Consider the following 16,877-nt stretch of genomic DNA (forward strand, 5'->3'; position numbering starts at 1 on the left):
TTTGGGTACAAGGAAGTACACTGAATAAATACCTTCTGTTACCTGTGATAGGGGGACGGGCTCTATAGCTTCTTTCTTCAGTAGTTCTTCCACTTCTTGAAGAAGAATGGAGAGGTGTTGCGGTGTCATGCGCCGGTTCCGTGGGGGTTTGTACTTCGGGGAACCGTTGAACTCGATGCAGTATCCGTGGGCTATGGTGGATAATACCCAACGGTCTGATGTGATTCCCTCCCATGCTGAAAGGAACGATGTTAGCCGGCCCCCGACCGGTGATGCATGGGAGGGGACCCGAATTTTCGGGTCATTTGCTGGTATTGGGCGTGGAACCTCTGGGGCTGGAGCCACGACCTCTTCCTTTGCCACGGCGTTGGCCTCTTTGACTAAACTGGGTGTTACCCTGGTTGGTGGGCCAGTTGGAGCCAGAGTAATATTGTTGCTGTTGGTTCTGCTGCTGTCTTTGGCCACGAAAGGAGCGTTTATTACCATAGCCTCGCCTGTTAGGGGGCCTAGAAATTTGATCAAGAGTTTTGATGGTATCAAACTCTTTTTTAGCATGTTCTAGGGCCTCATCTACTGCTTTCCCAAACAGATGCGTCTGTTCAATGGGTTTATTTATGAGGGAGGCTTGGGTTTCGGGCTTAAAACCTGAATTGCGTAGCCAAACGTGGCGCTTGAGAAGTATTCCCTGAACTAGGGAGCGGCCAGCCGTCTCAGCGGCATCTAGGGAGTTTTTAACGATGCCCTGGTTTACCAGTGTGCCCTCTGATATTATAGCTAGCAGGCGAGAACGCAGAGGTTCAGGTGCTTCCTCTGCTTCGCTGCGCAGCTTGTTCCACTGTGCATCTGCGTAGCTAGCTAAAAGTGAGTTGTTATTAGCAATTCTAGTGGAGAAGGCGGCGGAGGTCGTGATTCTCTTCCCCAGTGCGTAGAGTTTTTTGCCTTCTTTGTCTGGAGGTGCTTCACTAGTGGATAGTGGCACCCCTGCTCTTTTTCTTGTGTTGGTAACCACAAGGGAGTCTGGAATAGAGTGTCCTCTGATGTATAAAGGGTCAGAGGATGAAGGGCTGAAGAGCTTTTCTATTCTAGGGTTGACCCCTCTTACTAGAGCTGGGTTAGTAAGGGAAGGAGAAATTCTTCTTTTAATAGAAGCCAGGAGAGGAATAGATTGGCTAACAGGGGCTTTTTCTTTGATGACTTTTTCTACAAAGTCGATGTCTGGAAGAGTTTCCCCTGTATCAATCTCAAAATGCGCTGCTGCCTTGCGCAATAGTGCATTGAGGGAAGGTTGGTCATCTATGGGAGAGGAGTTCCCGTGTGAATCCTTGAGAGGAGAAGGGAGAAAGGCATCAGGGTCTGAATGTACTGATGGGGATTGCCAAGGCTGCACTGACGGTGAATGCCAGGGCTGCGAGGTAGCTGTATCCTCTTCAAACCCTGTAGGAGTGGTGTAAGGATCTTCTTCGAAGCCCTCTTCCTCAAGTTCTACCTCTTCTTCTCCACCCAAACACTCCTCATCTTCTTGGAGGTATTGCTCCTCCTCAGTGAGGTCAACCAGCCTAGGAATCTTGACTCTAGGGTCATCCTGTGGCCATTCTCTTTGTCTTTTGTGAGTGGGTGGGTCTTGGTTTCCTAGAAACCTTTCCATTTTCTCCATGCAAGAATGGAGTCTTTCAAGGGTCTCATGGGGTACCCCTGAATAGTCTAGAGGGGGAAAATTAGTGTTTTCGCCTTCGAATCGTTTCGAACGCTCCCACAGCGTCGACGAGAGGTTCCCGTCTCCTTCTGAAAAGCCTTCAGGTAGTTCGGAAGCGTCCTTTGGAGAAGGGGGCAGTTCCTGGCTACTTTTGTGTCTTTTCGACGCGGTATTCGACGTTTGTTTCGTCGTCCGCGTACGTTCGTCTTCGGCGACAATTCTCGCTAGGCTCTCGGCCACGATTTTGTCCGTCGAGGGCTTTGGTGTCGACGTTGTGTGCGTTGCGCGTTGTACCTCGACGGTCGCTCTATGGAGCGTTGCGTCGGATGTTTTTGGGGTAGCGCCCGTGTTAGATGGAAGCCCAATCGCTGGTCGCTGCTGCGTTTGCGGGTGGGGCTTGTGACCTTTACGGTCTGCGGTAGACGCCGGAGTGCCCTGCGTCCCCTTCGGCGCTGATGGATCCTTCGTTCTCGACGAAGAAGAGCCGTGGGTAGTGTGTTTAGCCTTATGGGGTTTGTGTGCGTCCTTGTCGCCGGGGTGTTCATCCCCATAAGCAGGGCGTGAGCCGAGCCCGTCGGGGCCGGGGACGGACGACGAGGAGCGTGAGCGCTCCTTCTGGGGGTTCATGACTTCCGTAACGGACGTCGAGTTATCGCACTCCTCGTCACTTTCAGTAACAGCGGCAGCGGGTGAGGAAACTGACTTCGACATCGCGTAGTCTGCCCACCTCTTAACCCTACGTTCTTTAAGAGTCCTGGGTTTTAAGAGCTTGCAGGCTGCGCAGCTGTTCTCTATGTGATCGAGGGGTAAGCAACGATTACAGAGCTTGTGCTTATCTTTCCAAGTATATTTGCCCCTGCAGCGTGGGCAAAACTTAAATGGTGTCCTCTCCATAGCTGAGGCAATAATAGCTGGCGATAACAACCCCAAGGGAAAGAAAAGGGAGAAAGAAAGACATTCTCAAAGAGAAGAGACAAAGTTCTAACCCCCACTCTCCCTACTGTAAGTTGGCCGTCGAGGCCAGGCCACGTGTTCGGCAGCGCCGAAGGATCTCCTCCGCTCTTCCTCTCCGTCGAAAATAGTTCGGCGGAGAAACAGCTTCACAGCTAACGTCGAGGGGGAGGGATCGTTACCAGTATATTAAGTTATGACAAAAGGACCGAGGTCCGTGGTAAGTATAGCAATGTCTCTCTAGGAGCTCCGCGAAAGGCGACCAGAAACTGGGCGGAAAAAAACAATCTGAGGGACCTCGACGCGTGAGGGATTGTGGGTACAACGCACGTCACTATAGGGATAGTGTTACAGACACGCCTTGTCGACGTCCCCTTTTCGACTACGAAAAACAAAATGCAATACTCCGCAGTGACCACTGGATGTCGGACCTATGCACAGCATGTGATTCTAAGCAGATTAACAAACATCAGAAATCTTGTTTACCAAGGCCGAATCTTCCGCATAGTTGCCCGAAAGGGGGATGAGGATCCGAGTGTCATCTGCATAATTTGTGTAGATGACACCCAGTCTGTCCAACTTGTCGAATAAGGGCTTGGTTAAGATGTTGTACATCGTGGGAGATACGCAGGATCCTTGGGGGACGCTGCAAGAGACTTGAATTGGGTCAGCAGCTGCGAAGGGGGAGAAGACTCATTGTACGGTTTGCAAGGAAGGATTGCACCCAGGCTATGGCGTCACTTGAGAAAAGGGCGGCTGAGCTTAGCCTATTGCATAGGACTGCATGATCTACCAAGTCAAAGGCCGCCGATAGGTCAAGGAGGAGCAGCATAGGTGATTTTCCATTGTCCTTCAGCTTGTCAATTTTGGTCTTGAGGTCAATCAAGGCTGTTTCAGTACCATGAAGGGGGCGGAAGCCCGATTGGCGTGAGCCTAATAGATGGTTGGTTTCCAAGTAGTCCTGAATTTGCAGGTAAGCTACTCGGTCGATAATTTTTAGTAGGAAGGGGACGGTGGTAATGGGTCTGTAGTTGGTCGGTATGGCGGGGTCAAGAGTTTGTTTTTTGAGCAGGGGGGAGTACCCAGGATTGTTTGAGGTTGTTGGGTACAAGGTTTGACCTGAAGGAGGCGTTGATGAGCTTGGAGATGAAGTGGGCCAAGTCTCTGGCTGCATCCTTGATAATTTGGGGTGGACAGTTGTCTCCTTTACAGTTGGAGGGTTTTAGCGAGAGTATGATTTTTACAGTCTCTAGTATAGTTATTTGTTTGAAGGTGAACGGCTTGGGGGTACTTTGGGCTGGGTTGAGAGGCGATTGTGGGGCCCTGGTCGCCAGAGATGGGTCAGAAGGTGAGGGTAAGGAGGCTTTTCTATTGGCAATTTCAGTTTGGAGAGAGCTGATTTTACCTGCGAGGCTGTTTTGTATTGTCGGTCTGAGGTATGGGTGATTCCATTTCACGGAGGATAGAGAATAGTTCCTTGGTGTCGGATTTGGCTTTAATTATCCTGTCATTATAGGTGTTCTTTTTGGTGCTAATGATTTCCTTTTTATACAGTTTGGAGTGATTGGTAAGCTTAGTTGTGTTCGCCTCGGTGGCACCAGATTAATTGCAACTTTCTTTTCTGAGTTCTTAATTCTTTCAGTTGAGGTGTGAACCAGTTGTTCAGATGAGAGTTGTCATCTTTTTCGGGTTTTGAGCGGGCGATGGTATCCAGTGCTTTGGTTACCGTACTATTGTAGACTTCCACGAGTAAGGTGGGGTCAGCGTTGTTGTCTAGGTTGTCAAGGGTGGGGAGAAGGTCAGGTAGAAGAAGTTCTGCCGTGATATCTTTTTTGCACCTGGTGGCGAGTGGCAGGGCCACGATTATGGGTTTGGGATGGGTAAGATCAAGTGTGGGAGAGAATGTGATGAGATGGTGATCTGTCCAAGATTGAGGTGTTATGTTAGTGATGCTGATGTTGCAGTTCAGGTCAGCAATCCAATCTAAAGTCCTTCCTTTGGAGTGTGTGGGGGTAATGACTTTTTGTGTCAGGCCATGGTCTTTTAGTAGAGAGGTTATGCTGAGGGCATGTTTATCGGTCTGGTCATTGAAGCCGAGGTTGAAGTCACCCAGTAGAAGGTTTGTGCGTGGTCTTTGGTGTTGTTGGACAGGATGCCGGTGAGTACATCCTCGAAGGATCCTAGAGGTCCAGGTGGTCTGTAGATTGCGTGGATAGTAAGGGTCCGGTTGCAAGAAAGTTGGAGTTTGGCAGTCAAGAGTTCACAGGACTGGTATGGCAAGGGGGTGGTTAGCCTAATTGGTAAGTTAGATTTATGAATAATGGCAAGGCCACCTCCTCTGGAAGTGGGTCTGTCAGCAATTAATATTTTGTAGTTCTCTTGTACTGCTAGCATGATCTTAGGGCCTGCAGCTTCGTGGAGCCAGGTTTCTGTCACGACCAGTATGTCCAGGTTTTCGTTAATTAAGGTGTCTGAAATCTGTGGCATGAGCTACCAAAGATCTAGCATTGATGAGGGGCCCCATTAGTGCTAAGGTGCTGGTGGATAAGGTGGTATCGAGTTTGACGTTTTTCGTTGGGGTTCTTCCTTGTATGGTTGTCTGGTTAGTTGTCAGGCTGGTGGTAGCGGGAGAGTAGGGTTGGGGTATTGTGTGCGTTTGTTAAATAAGTCAATATAACCTCTGAAGTTTATGTGGGATGAGGGTTTGTGGTGGTGGGATAGTCTAGCCCTCAATCTCATATTTCTATCCTCAGGGGCGCATAAGGCAATGGAAGCGAGAGCCATGGTGAGGAGGAGGCTTGTAGCAAGGTGTGGGAGTTGGGAGAGGTCTGTAAGAGAGGGCAGGAGCATGGTAATTCTGTGTTAAGTGGTCGGTCGATCTGGCCGGTGTGAGTTATCTGAATGCTGGTTCGGTAGGTAGAGCAGCGACTAATTGCCGAGCTTGGTGTAGGGAGTCAGCATGGGAGTGGGTCAGCTAAGAGGTGACTTGGTGGTGACTGTGGGTGTGACAGTGACTAGAATCAAGGTCTGAGGCTAGAATACACAAGCATCTAGGTTCGAAATGCAGTAGGTATAGGGTTCAGTGGCTAGAATCACAAGTCTGCACTGTGACTCAAATCAAGGTCTGAGGCTAGTGTATTCCTGTGGCTTGGCTGCGCCGGTATGGCACCATTGGAAGTTGCCATGGCGACTAACGCTAGCTTCCCTGCGGCAAGAGCATGTGCGGCGTCACCTGACGATTCAGCTGACTTCGCCAGTGAAGCGGCCGCAAAGGCTACACCCCCTACACTAAACATTAAAACTGTGTTCACGGTTTGAACACTGCTTCTAATTGTAGCATTACTTTCATTCCACTCAGGCAATCTTTGTATTCCCAATCGAACTCTGACCGTTTCACAGACTCACTTCTGCATCCTCCAGCTGTTTTGAAATTCCTGTTGCCGACTCATTGTATACAGACTTCCTACGTGAGCCTCTTCCTTGCTCAGCCGGTGCCGACTGCTTTAAAGCGGATTCCGTTCTGGTTAGCGTACTTGGTGTTCCTGCCAATTTCTACCATCCGCCACGGACAGCATAAAGTGAGCATTCCCTGGGGCAAACAGGTGTAATAAAGTACTCTGGACCAACTCAGTACGCCCTTCTTTACTGGGGGTTATGTAAACTTAGATTCCTTGTTTCTGTCCCATATAGTAAAGAAAATACACCATGCCCAAGTCACGTCTTCCTGGTACTTGGTCAACTGCCATCCAACATCACAATCATCATACCTACCCTTTGGACTGCAGGAGGGGACATTAAATTCTCAGATCCTAACTAACCGAACGTGCACGTACAAACGCTCTGCAGATTAGTGGACCAACCCGGCAATAGCGCGACCCTCGTGTCGCTCGGGGCAGTTACATATACTAACTTCCTGTTAGTTATTTTCTCCACGTCGTTGTTCCTTAACTCTGGTATTATTCATTACTTTGCTCATACCCGCAGTGGTAAGCATTGCTGCCCGCTTACCCTGGTTCTTCTATAGCACCATTAGAATTAAGCGGTCTAATGCTTATCCTTGGTTTTTCCTAGGTCCAAACTCTGTGTTCCAATACATTCCAATTCAGCATTACTGGGAAGGCTTTGGGAGCACGCTCGGTTTGTTCTTTTTCCGCAATTTCCTTTAATCTGTTATTTCTCTTACAGCTTGGTGTAGCAGTGCGCGTGTTCCCCGCTTTATGGTGTGATTTACTCCTCTGACTTAACACTTACCAGCAGAGGGGCGTATCATAAGAAAGTCGTCCTCAAGTTGAGGAGGCCTGGGTTCTAGGTGAACCCCGGCTTACGAGTGGAGTCCTGAGGATCGGCTGTTCTGCTTCTTCCATCTGATCGACCAAAGGCTCGTCTTCCTGAGACCCGGCCAGAACAGAAGTGAGTAAAAATGACCGTATATGGGATTTCCTGGCCTGAAAGGCAGGAAGAAGGCCAAACTACAATATTACCAAAGATCAAGCAGAAATCTCATTGCACGGCTATTTTAGGGCTCTAGCCACATTTAGGAACCATACGGCTATATGCAAACTCAAAATAATGCCACAATGGCACAAATGTATCTGCTGCCACCAGTATGTCTTTAGACACATATAAAAGTAACCAAAACTCCCAAGTGAAAAAGCAAGGGTGATATAAAAGTATTCCCACTGCACTGTAAGGAGCTGTGTGCAATGTTAAAAAGTTACATAAATGTGAAAAATAAAAGGGGAAACAGTTTCCCAATAAACAAAGTCTGAAGGACTGGTCAGTTGCCCCATTACAAATAAGTAAAAGGGCAAGCCAATGAAGCTGTAAACTTGATTTCTTCAAAAAGTCAAAAACAAAGCAAAATTATTGGGGTCCATAGGAAATATGGAGGGAAAGTTGCCAAAAGCAAGATCTTTCCTAACACTGTCGAATGTTAAACAGGGGTGGAACACAAACACTGATGCAATAAGCCCTGAGCTGCGGGGGCATTACCTGACTCGGGAATGCCCCACAGTGAGGGGCTTATTGCTATTAGTACCCCGGCACGCAAGACCGGGGTACTAATAGCATTTTTTCTGTCCCCAAACGCTGCAGCGTTTCGGTACAGAAAAAAAAAAATTCTAAGAAAATGGCTGCCGATGAAGGGAAAACAGTCAGTTTTCCCTTTCCAGGGCAGTCATCGGGAGCAGATGCGCTGGGAACAGAAGTGTTCCCAGCGCGTTCGCTCCCGAAAAAGGAGAAATAAGAAAGTAAGTGGGGTTGGGAGGGCGGGGAGAGGATTGTTTGCAGGGGAAGGGGAAAGGAGGAGGAAGAAAAAAAAAAAAAAAAAAACAAACACTTACCCGATTCCCCGGCGGGGGAGGATGGGAGCCACCAGACGTGTGGAGGCTCAAGCAGGAATGGCCCCGTTTCAAGCCTCCTCATTGGCTGAACAATGGCAAAGGAATCCCGGCCGAGGGATTCCCGGTCGGGTAAAGCCCTGGCGAGGGACACTCAGAATGTTTGTTACGTTCTGATTGACCCTCGCTGGGTACTAATATTCTTTACAGCCCGCGCTTGCAGAGACCCACACAAAGATTGGAGGTCACTGGGGCACTGAAGCACTTTAGGCACAATCTGTGAAGGTAACATCAGGAAAAACATTGGCTACAGCGCCAGCATTAGACGTACTTGCGGCCTCAATATGAAAGCCTGCAACAACAAAGCACTGTAAAAGTTCATACCCACAGGAAACTAGTCAAACATATGGCCATCTTCCCGCCAGAGAGAAAGGACTAGGATTTAGAAGTCAGCAGGAGTATTGAGAGTACAATATTACCATGGCTCCAGTTGGGGTCAGGCACACATGGACATTCCCAATGCAAGAACTCTAAGGCTGGGCAAAAACGTTCGCTCTGCCTCAAAGCAAATGGCGCCAGACATCCCACAAGTCTGGAGGAAAGAGGACTGGGTAGAAAAGCACTTGTTGTGCAGTTACACAAGGTTTTCATATAGTGCTACAACCCAACTGTGTATCCTGTTCTAAGAGAAACAAAGAATTAGGAGGCGGTGGAGGGGACCAGATGGCTCACCTCTAGTTATCACTTTAGTAATCCAAACGTCTGTGGGAGACGAGTCCACTGAAATGAGCTGGAGGCCTTGAGCGGCCACAGGCAATGTTGGGATTAGTGGTGAGAGGGGTGCAGTGTGGCCAGTGAGAGGAGGGCAGGAGTGGAAGGGGGCTTTGAAAGAAATCAGAAGCCACACGAGATGTTACTCACCAGACCCCGGCTTGTAAATCTCATCAATATCCACCTCCAGCTCAGTCTCCGGGACAGGTTCTACAATCTTCTCCCGGGCAAGCTTCTTCCGCCGCTCAATCTCTTCCCGGCTCTCCTTCTCGAAGTGAAGTCGGTACCTGCGGGGTTCGGCAGAGAGAAAAGTAAGAACAGCTCCTCTGATTAGGAGTGAACAGCAAATGGTTGAAATGGGTGATTTCTTGAGGGTGAGCTGATCATGTAACGAGGGTGAGCAACACGGTTGAGGGATGATAAATAATAGCTCTCCTTTCATCACACTGTCCTATGAATCCTCAAGTGGAAGAGCAGGGCTAATCTCCACTGGATTTATAAGAGCACCTTCAACGGAGAGGTGGTAATAACAACACTATGAAATGATCCTGCACCAGGGCAGGGATGTATCCAGGTGACATACACAGCCCTTGGTTGCCCCCCTTTCCTCAAGAGTATTACAGAAGGACGCCATCTTTCACACCAATGACGAGCCATTGTACTTATTAAACAGACATGATTATGGCAAAAATACCCAGTGATGGCTTGAGGTAGACTTGCAAGTGACCGAGTGCGCATTGCAATCATCCTTGCTATCCCTGTCAACACCAATCCAGAGGCACACCTCTGTTTCTCAAATCTGGACGACTCGTGTATAAGGCACTCACTGTGAAACTCAAGAACACTTGTAAAGCTGGATTTTGGATGCAGTGAAAGGAACAGCGACAGGTCCGCCTTATCCCTAAAATGTTTTTCAGCACGTGGCTTCCCACACACAGGGAAAGCTATTTCATCTGCTGCTCGTTAAACTAAAAAGAAGCAGAGTTCCAACTCCTGACTGAATTTCAAACAAGCACTGGCAAAGCAAACAATAGTGGTTTCTGCCGTTGATTGCATTTATAGGCATGAATTTGCATTGTCCCCATAAAGAATGCAACTTGCAAGCAAGCGGAAGTGCAGGAATCAAGCAATTTATTACCAGAGCTGAAAAAAGTAAAGGAACATGCAGACAATGCCAACGCAGGATGCTGCTTACACAGCCTGCCACAAGTCACACAAAATGCCTTTCATCTCTGCACCATGCAGTGTGGCATTGTGGTTGCAACACACCTTGATGTCCCAATTACCCACACTGTAAACGATGTACACTGCGTGAACACTAATCCCCCAATCACCCATTTATTCCAGGGTCTGAAACAGAATACACGAGAACATGCGCAGCAAGCCATGTACTACTTGAGAACTACCTTTTCCAGCAATATAAACATATTTTGCGGTACCAATACCCTGCTACGCTCCAGAAAAGAGCGCATCACATGGCCTCATGCTTGAGATGTATTTCCAAAATCAACCCTGGGGGAGGATTCTGTGAAGCCCCGCTATTATGGTGACCAGGGAGACACGGACGTCTAGCCAACCCCAATCAAGGTAGGCAGCAGAGCGGCAAGGCTTAGACTCGGGAGGGATGGGCGAGCGGTCTAGTGCTACACTGAGTCCACACAGAACACCAAGAATTCCAGTTACACAGGCAAGTACAAGAATACACAAAGATTTGTTAGGACTTTAAAATAACACCAAGCAACTAAACCCCCTTAGAGCAGCGCCACAGGCAAGTACCCAAATGCAGAGGAATTAGTAAAGACACTTCAGAGCAACCAAAGAACAGCTTTCCTAGCTCTTATAAAGTCCAACCCTAAAAGGGTTTGCAGCTTTGTGCTCAAAGGTCATCGCTTGCCAAGTTACACTTCACAGGTGGCTTTATTAAGAGATGACAATGCCACTGGACAGGAGTTTTTAAAAAGAGTAAAAGTTAAGTAAAGTTCAGGTACGCACATTCACTCAATCCCAGACACTAGGCTAGGCCTACGAAGGGATCCTTCATCAGGTCTCGACCGTCCAAAGTCACAAGAGACAGATTTAGAGACTGTAACCCAACAGAGAACATGAGCAGGGTGTGGGGGGGTCGGAGGAACAGAACAGAAAGGTTAACTAAGCCCCTCCCCTTACCACCACCCCCAAACCCAAACCCAAACTCTGATTTCTCCAGTAACCACACTGCTGAGGTTCCAGATTAAGCTGGGGACACATTCTTCTGCGCTTGGTCCATCGAGGAAGGCTGAGGGGTCGCAGGTCACTTTTGGACATGGGATTTAGTTTTGGTCGGTAGGAGTGTTTAGGATTTGGATCCAGACACCTTTCAGCAGAACACCTAAACGAAAAAAAGATGAAGACTTCTGCGGAGCAGAGGCCCTCAGGACACCTCCAGGGAGGGATGACGACACCACAATCAGGTGGCGACAGGTGAACTATAATGGACGAGCAAAGAGCAGGCCCACCCAGATTCTTTTGAAGAAGGCTGAAAAAACAGGCGCATAGGTCTTGTGGTACAAGTTGAAGATCCACCAAGTTCCAAGGATCCACTCGTAACGACAGCACAGCGTGGTAGCCCAGGAGAGCACAGGCAAGTCCACGGATTGTTCCAGGGACACAGACAAGGGCCTTCTTGAGACCAGGACTGAGGAGCAGGGCTTCACTGGTACAGCACTAGAGTCGATGCGGTTCAGCTGCAGGGGGGCGTCAGTGGGCTGCACATCTTTGTAAGCGTCTTGGCTCCAACGATCTGTCGAATGGCTGCAGGAGTCCTCCTTTTACTTAAGATTCAGGCTGGGAGCCCACGCAAGCCAACCAATGGCAAGGATCTGCACTATTTAACTGGCAGTGGGTATCCAATCATGGATAGCCACTGGCCACAACAGTCAGGCACCTGGATGTGACCTGGGAGCAGACAGTCCCCGCCCCCACATCCAGGCTCACACACAAACCGCCTTTAGCCAGGGCAAGCAGAAGGTTTCCCAAGAAAGGGATTGCCATGCATGGCAATTCCACACCAGAGACAGCAGCAAGAAGGCCATAGAGGACAGGCAAAACCCTCGTGGCATGGCACTCTTAGGGTTCTAGCCCCCCCCCTCTCCCTTTAGTAGAAATGTCTGGTAAGCGCTAAGGTGCACGAGTGAAATTACAAAAACAATATCTGCTGCCACCAACTCTTCATAGGCACACTGCAAAAGTAACCAAAAAGCCATTACAGAAAAAGATACTAGGGTAAACAGTACCCTTCACTTCACTTTAAGGGATGTGTGTGCATTTATAACAATTCTCCTGTAAATCCCCGTACATATCCTCTTTAACCTGTGTAACTACAAGCTGAAATATTAGCGTTTCTTCCTGCTCTTTTGCGCTCCGATACCCCTTGGGTCTGGCGCGTATTACAAATAAATAAACAAACGATACCAGAAATTCACAAAGACATGATCTACCAGTACCGATAGTCTTTTGGACTGATCGGTTTCCTCATAAGAATGAGCAAAATGACGAAGGAGAGGAAGGCTTTACTAGCCTCGAAAAAGTCAAATCAAGAGAAAAAGCAAAAGGAAAGGGTGTCCCATAGAAGTCTGTGGGAGGAAAGCAGCGAAAGGAAAGTCTTTCCCAACACATGCCAACTCCCAAAGACAGATCAACTACGGGCCATCCCCCTGTAGTTTTCCCAACATATCCCTCCTTCCCAGTCGAGACTTTCCGAAATCCCAAGGTGGTTACTAGAGATCAGTTACTCCAACGGTCTACAATCTGGCAGGGGAGTCCTTAAAGCAATCGTCCGATCTCTCTTACTACTACTCTGTAATTCCAAGTGGATCCAAACCTGGAGTCCGACAAGAATAATGATCACAGAAAGTGGTACCTTCCAATTGCACAGGTCTCTCAACTTTCCCTCTTACGCCTTTATTGTCCTCTTGGTCAGGGTGTGAGGCTGGGGCTGCATACCGGTTTTGTTGCCCTTTGCCCCCATTGAATCATGTAGGGCATTAAGACCACGGGAGACCATTCAGGTCTCGAAACATGTAAAGACACTGGGCGTATCTCTTGACGCTAAACTGAACATGTCCCACCATATCAATGCTCTAGCCTCCTCCACAGCCTACACGGCCAAACTCATTTTCATGAGCAGAAAAATTAATCTCACCCGAAAACTGCCTCACCCTTGCGTGTGCATGTGCCATCATTGCAGTAAGCTTGATTACTGCAATGCGCTGTTCACCGGCACTTCCTCAAAGAATCTGGCGAAACGTTTGGTCCAACAAAACAAAGCACGATGGGCAGCTCTTGGCCTTAAACTCACAACCACATCACAGCATCAAGAAGGTAAGTACGCTGGCTTTCAATGAAAGCTCAAATGGACTTTAAAACGTTGGTTCTTGCCCACCGATGTCTCCACCTGAACGCCACTTCGTGCCACATCCCACGCATTACTGAAAAGCCAGTGACTCGATGCCTCTGCTCCTCACCAAGCCGATCACTATGCATGCCCAGATTCCAAAGCAATCAGGCAGGGGGATCCAGTTTCTGCGGGACCACTCCCACTCCCTGCAACAAGCTTTCTGATCACATGAGAAATGAGCATTCACTCATTGTTTTCAAAAAACTCTTAAAAACCTGGCTATTTAACAAATATGCCCAACTTAGCCGGTCTTCCTATCCTAACCTACATTTACCTTATCAATATTTTTTGTGCTGTTATGTTCTGTTGCCTTCCAACTGCACAAGCACTGTGATACCTCCGGGTCTGGGTGCTGTACAAATGAAATAAATAAAACAGCCACCCTGGCCGGCTCCATGGTGGAGTAGCCCGATGTATAGCACTCTTCTCTGGGGTCTAAATTCTTGAGCCTGGTGGCTGCATACTTACATTTCATACAGCGCACACGTAATCTGACCAGGTCAAGAGGGGATGGGAACTCCACCCCCCCCCCCGCCCAGCTTGTGGTGGGAGGCCTACCAGGGTGAAAGCCAGAGCTATTGCTACCCCAGAGGGGGAAGAAGGCAATTGAGAGGGCCCCAGTTCCTTCCCCCGCCCCACAGTCTCTCCTCTCCCACGTGCCTGTATGCATCTTAACAGTACACTTTGGACCAACCCATACCTCCTGACAACGATGCTAGCCCATTAGAACATATCAAGACGACCACCCGCAAGATAACCCACCAGCGCTTGCTATCTGACAACTCCAGTCACCAGGCTGCAAGGGGTCAGCAGAAGGAGAGAGAACCACTGAAGGACAGGTCGGAAAACACATGCCGTCACCAGAGATACCACACGCGGCTTTGCCAAACTGGTCCACGCCTTGCTCAACAGCTACAGCAGCCCTACCTCAAATTATGACTGGAAGGAGAGCCCATGGGCAACGAGTTTGTCTTGGAAGCAAGACCATGCAGAGCAACACAGGTTTGAATCCTGGCCCCATACATAGAGAGCGGTTTCCGAGATTAAGCGTGTCATGAAAGATTCATTATGGACAGGTACTTGCCATGGATTCAGGTGCAAAGCGGGCCTCTGACACGAACTGGGGAACTAGCCAATGCGGACCACCATTGTTGCAGCACAGTGTTCCCGAAAAGAAGAAAGGGGCAGGTTTAGCCCCCCCCCGGCCCCCATTTGCAAATTGTGACCATTGGAACACCTCCCGGGAGGGGAACTCAGGACAAGATGGGCTAGGGCAAGAAGTCCAATGAAAGAAGCAGAGGGAAGCTAAGAATGGGGACATGAAACAAGAAGGTACGGGTTGTGCTGTTGAGGTCAGAGGAGGATGAGAAAGACCAATTTTCCAGACGGAGGAAGGAGGGTGTACTGGAATGTGGAAGCGTTTTGAGAAAAGGTGAGGTATTGGTTGGTGAGACCAAGAGGTTCTGTGTTGCGAGTATGTGCACAAGATAAGTGTATAAAAGTATTGGAGGCAGTGTAGAGATTGAGAGGAAAGTGGTTGTGAGTGAAAAGAGGGTGCGACTGTAGAGGTCGGGTGGAGTAGTACTAGTGTGGAGAGTGTAGCATCGGGCGAGACAGGGCCAGACACAGACACACCCGAGGGTCGGAAAGAGGAAGTACTAAGATAGGAGGGGTGGAGTTGGAAGGAGGTGAGAAGAGGTAAGAGAGTACATGGTCAGTGAGAGACGGGGAAAGGAAACCTTGGCGCGAGAGGAAGGGGACAGAGTGGCACTTGCGCATTTGAAAGGTACAACCTGTAATGAATCAGATGGTGTAATCATTCATTTCCCTGAGGTAGCCTCTTGCCCATGTGGCCAGGGGACGGCAGCCGCTACCTGACTCCGGGGGCAGCTATATGAGGGAGGACTGCCTGGGGGGCAGCGGGGGTGACCCTCAGAGATGAGGGGACATCATTGGGGGAAACCATATACACCCCCTTCCCTTCTAAGGATGTTCCTTCAATCCCCCAAACCATAAAGGCATATTGTCATGTCCCTGTCAACCTTTTAGAAAAGCTACTTTTATCTCCTCCCACAATCCCAGTAGAGATCACATACTAGCCACTGACGTGAGGAAGATCAGCAGAGTGATTACTGCGGCCGAGTATTTATATGCAACGGTCTAGTTGGTGGAGAAGAAATAACAGAGCCGGGAAATTTTAACATGACCCTGTGAAGGAAAAGGTGCATGCAGGGAACTTCCAGGGACGTCAGAGAGCACAGCAGCAGGACAGCAGTTGAAGAGGATATAGGGTAATGAGGGGCGAACCGGCAGCCGTAGAAGGGCGATACGAGGAACAGCTGTAGGAACAGGTGCCGGGACGGGTGTGAGACGGAGAGCCTAATAAAAAGACGGCTTTCTTTTGTGTTCAGGAGGAGGGCCGAGAGGTACGATGGCGAGGAAGCTGGAGGAGGAAAACCGTGAGAGGGAACCAGAGACTGCTGCCAGCAAAGAGGCGTTTGCGTGGGCATATTAAAAAGGAACTAAGGTCGGAGTCTGGGAGGCAGCCACGGAACGACCGGAGCAGGATGGCCCTGGCCGCCGAGCAGTAGCTGATGCGAACCCCGCCACCGAGAGACAATGTTTTTTTTGTTGATATTGCATATCTGTGTGGGTCATCAGTGCCAAACAGGGAGTGGAGCGGGGTGTGCTCGCCGGCGTACCAGGGACCCGAGAGAACGCGAAGGAGCTGAGCACGCAGAACGCAGCCAATGAGGGAGGTCTACCCAGACCCGAAGAGTCTAGGACGGCCATATCGAACTTCACATTAAACACGAGAAGAGCCAAGGAGCCGGGTGTCCCGGTGAGTTAACCACCACCCCAGCCTGAACTGATAGGTAATTAACTGTTTTTATTTTGAGCTCTACAACAAAATAAACTTGAGTTCAAATGTTCTCGGTGTTCGTGTTTCTCTTGGCCAATCCCAGCCGGTGATGGCGGTGGGATTGGGAAGAGAACGCCATGGGGCCCTTATTAAAAACCTTGGGCGAGGGTCAACACCAACTACAGCAGCACTACAAGTACAGAGTCAACAGGCTCAGGCTGATCAACAGACCTGTCACCAGGAATTGCAGATGCAGCAAAGAGTTAATGGAGGCAACCAATGCCAGGAGGCAAGCCCAGGTACCAGCCACCCTCCTGCAGAAATACATATCAGGGGAGACCACCAGGGGGCGCAGAAGAAATGGCCGCCTAAGTCATCTTCTCCCTCACCTCCTCCCCACCCCCAGAAAATTATGGCAAAGAAACATGGAAAGCTGAAGCCAACCAGCCCCAAAGTGCAGGAGATTGCACCAGAATGAAAGGAGCAACAGCGCGCAAAAGAACGAAGCCTGAAACCCATGGGACGCCAGAGAACGGCAACCTGGAAGAAGATGGCGGAGCAGCGAGATAACCATGCCACGCAGCAGTCTCAATCTCCCTGACTACAACTGAGCGGATCACGGCGGCCGGACATGGAGACACCAAAGACAGCAAGAAAAGGGCCAAAAGCACCGTGAGAAGCTGTCCGTGGCCCCAGACCCGCTCTCATAAAGCACTGCGACGGAGTGGAGGTGGAGCATCGCACAGCCCGAGACCAAGGTGAGGAGCCATCCAACCCTCGCACCACACGGCACGGGGCATAGAGCAGCAGAGCACAATCTCCAGT

The 16,877-nt window shown here is 49.5% G+C and overlaps 1 protein-coding gene across 1 annotated transcript in view; it reads right to left on the reverse strand.

Annotated features, from left to right (window-relative positions):
- Positions 1-16,877, reverse strand: part of GNL1 (G protein nucleolar 1 (putative)) — a 260,630-nt gene that overhangs the window by 161,049 nt on the left and 82,704 nt on the right. Inside the window, exon 3 of the mRNA XM_069635347.1 lies at positions 8,905-9,041. Coding sequence (XP_069491448.1) covers positions 8,905-9,041 — 137 coding nt within the window. The remainder of the gene's footprint in view (positions 1-8,904; positions 9,042-16,877) is intronic.

This window comes from Ambystoma mexicanum, chromosome 13 (genome assembly GCF_040938575.1).
Source record: "Ambystoma mexicanum isolate Mex_15411 chromosome 13, UKY_AmexF1_1, whole genome shotgun sequence".
NCBI classification, from domain to species: Eukaryota; Metazoa; Chordata; class Amphibia; order Caudata; family Ambystomatidae; genus Ambystoma; species Ambystoma mexicanum.